Source organism: Penaeus chinensis, chromosome 26, assembly GCF_019202785.1.
Source record: "Penaeus chinensis breed Huanghai No. 1 chromosome 26, ASM1920278v2, whole genome shotgun sequence".
Taxonomy (NCBI): domain Eukaryota; kingdom Metazoa; phylum Arthropoda; class Malacostraca; order Decapoda; family Penaeidae; genus Penaeus; species Penaeus chinensis.
In genome coordinates, this window is record NC_061844.1 from 477,005 (window position 1) to 479,854 (window position 2,850).

The 2,850-nt window shown below is 49.4% G+C and overlaps 1 protein-coding gene across 1 annotated transcript in view; it reads right to left on the reverse strand.

Moving 5' to 3' along the window:
• LOC125038863 (translation initiation factor IF-2-like) overlaps positions 1-2,599 on the reverse strand; it is a 7,240-nt gene extending 4,641 nt beyond the window's left edge. The window contains exons 1-7 of the mRNA XM_047632486.1: positions 2,513-2,599; positions 2,161-2,368; positions 1,975-2,080; positions 1,222-1,592; positions 717-904; positions 459-539; positions 57-118 (exon numbers count right to left, since the gene is read on the reverse strand). Coding sequence (XP_047488442.1) covers positions 57-118; positions 459-539; positions 717-904; positions 1,222-1,592; positions 1,975-2,080; positions 2,161-2,368; positions 2,513-2,599 — 1,103 coding nt within the window. The remainder of the gene's footprint in view (positions 1-56; positions 119-458; positions 540-716; positions 905-1,221; positions 1,593-1,974; positions 2,081-2,160; positions 2,369-2,512) is intronic.
• Between the last annotated feature and the right edge of the window lie 251 nt (positions 2,600-2,850).

A 2,850-nucleotide genomic window follows, 5' to 3' on the forward strand; every position in this document is an offset into this window, starting at 1 on the left:
TGTGGTCTCGTCGATTTCCTCAGTCACCTTGGGTTCTCGACGATTTCCTCAGTCACCTTTGTTCCTCGGACGATTTTCCTCGTATCACCTTGTGTTCCTCGACGATTTCCTCAGTCACCTTGGTTCCTCGAAGCGATGTCCTCGGTTACCTTGTGTTTCCTCCGATCGATTTCCTCAGTACCTGGGTTTTCCTCGACGATTTCCACGACATTTCCTCGTTCCCTTGGGTTCTTCGACGATTTCCTCAGTTACCTTGGGTTCTCGACGATTTCCTCAGTTACTGTGTTTCCTCGAACGATTTCCTCAGTTACTTGGGTTCCTCGACGATTTCCTCAGTTACCTTGGTTCCTCACGATTTCCTCAGTTTACCTTGGGTTCCTCGACATATTCTCAGTTTACACCTTGGTACCTCTAACGATTTCCTTCAATCACCTTGGGTCCTAAGATTTTCTCATTACCATTGGTTCCTCGACGATTTCCTTGACGATTCCTCGGTCAACCTCTTGGTTCTTCGACATTTCCTCGGTCCCCTTGGGTTCCTCGACGATTTCCTCATTCCCCGGGGGTTTTCCTGGGACATTTTTTTGTTACCTTGGTTCCTCAAACGTTTCCCCCGATTGTTTTCCTCAGTTCCCCTTGGGGTTTCCCTCGCCGAATTTTTCGTTTTGTTTTCCTCATTTTTTAAACCTTGGGTTCCTCGACGATTTCTCTTTTACCTTGGGGTTCCTCGACGTTTTCCCCCTTCCCCTTGGGTTCCTCGAGATTTCCTCAATCCCCTGGGTTCCTGGACGATTTCCTGGGTCCTTTGGTTCCTCGACGTTTTCCCTTTCCAGGTTTACTTTGGGTTCTTCGACGTTTTCCCTCAGTCCCCCTTGGGTTTTCCTCGAGGGGATTTCCCGGTTTCCTTTTGGTTTTTCCTTTGGGGGGGGTTTCGGGGGATTTCCCCCCATCAAAATTTGGGGTTTCCCTTCCGACATTTCCCTTAAAACCTTGGGCCCCCCTCGACGATTTCCTCATTCCCCTTGGGGTTTTCCCTCGACATTTCCTAAATCCCCTTTTGGGGTTTCCTGACGTTTCCCTATTTCCTTTTTTTTCCTCGACATTTCCTCGTTTTTTTTGGTTTCCTCGACGATTTCCTCTTTTCCCTTGGTTCCTCGCGATTTCCTCGGTCCCCTTTTGGGTTTCCCCCGCGATTTCCTCATTTATTTCCTTTTTCCTCACGATTTCCGGTTCCCTTGGGTTCCTCGACTTTTTCCCTCGGTTCCCTTTGGGGTTTCCCTTCGAGGGTTTTCCTCATTTCCTTTGGGGTTTCCTCACGATTTCCTCTTTTCCCTTTGGGGTTCCTCGAGATTTCCTCATTTCCTTGGGGGTTCCTCGACGTTTTCCCGTTCCCTTGGGGTTCCCTCCCCTTTTTCCTCTGTCCCCGGGGTTCCTCAAACGTTTTCCCTTTTGTCCCCTTGGGGTTTTCCCGACGATTTCCTCGTTTTCCCTTTTGGTTCCTCGAGTTTTCCCTCTTTTCCCTTTTGGGGTTCTCGCTTTTCCCATTAAACCCTTGGGGTTTCCTCGACGATTTCCCATAAAATTTTGGGTTCCTGGGACGATTTCCTGGGTTCTTTTTGGGGTTTTCCCTCAAACGTTTTCCCTTTCATTCCCCTTTGGGGTTTTTTGGGCCCAAATTTCCTCTTTCCCCTTTGGGTTTCCCTCAAAGAATTTCCCCCCGGTTTCTGGGTTCCTTGGGTTTCCTCGACTTTTTCCTCGTTACCTTGGGTTCCTCGCAATTATTTGGTTTACCTTGGTTTCCTTGACGATTTCCTCAGTTCTTGGGTTCCACGTACATTTCGCTACGCTCGGACATCAGTTTATCAACAATTGAATGTGTCATTGGTCTTCACCCCATGATTCTTGGCGAGTTCTGATTTCTCAAGGAAAATGTTGAGGATTTTTTTTTCACGTTTTCCATCTTCATCTCCTCACGATTTTCTGAGTTCCCTTTGGGGGTTCCTCGACAATTTCTCAGTTACCTTGGGTTCCTCAACGATTTCCTCATTCCCTTTTGGGTTCCCGACGATTTCCTCGTTCCCTTTGGGTTTCCCTTGGGACGTTTTTCCTCGATTTCCTTGGGTTCCTCGACGTTTTTCCCCCTTTTTCCCAGCCCCCCACCTTGGGTTCCCCCGACGATTTCCTCAGTCCCCTTTTGGTTCCTCGACGTTTTCCCTTTGGGGGTTCCTCGACGATTTCCTGTTTTCCTTGGTTCTTGAGGGTTTTCCCTCAGTCCCCTTGGGTTCTCGCCTTTTTCCTCAGTTCCCTTTGGGGTTCCCCCGACGTTTTCCTCGGTTCCTTGGGTTCCTGGGACGTTTTTCCTGTTCCCCTTTGGGGTTCCTCGCGTTTTCCCTCAGTCCCCTTTGGGTTTTCCTCGACATTTCTGGGTTTTCCCTTGGGGGTTCCTGACGTTTTCCCTCGGGTTTCCCTTTGGGGGTTCCTCGACGATTTCCTCGACGATTTCCTCGGTTACCTTGGGTTCTTCGACGTTTTCCCAGTTAGGGGGGTTCCCTCGACGATTTTTTTCAGTTACCTTGGGTTCCCCCGACGATTTCCTCATTTTCCCTTTGGGGGTTCCTCGCGTTTTCCCTCAGTTCCCTTTGGGGTTTCCCTCAATTTTTTCCCTCATTTCCCCTTGGGGTTTTTCCTCGGGGGTTTTCTCGTTCCCTTTGGGTTCCCCCGCGATTTCCTCAATCACCTTGGCGGTTCCTCGACGAATTTCTCAGTTACCTGCGGGTTCTCGGACGATTTCCTTGGACGTTTTTCTCAGTCACCTTGGGTTCTTCGACGATTTCCTCAGTTACCTTGGAT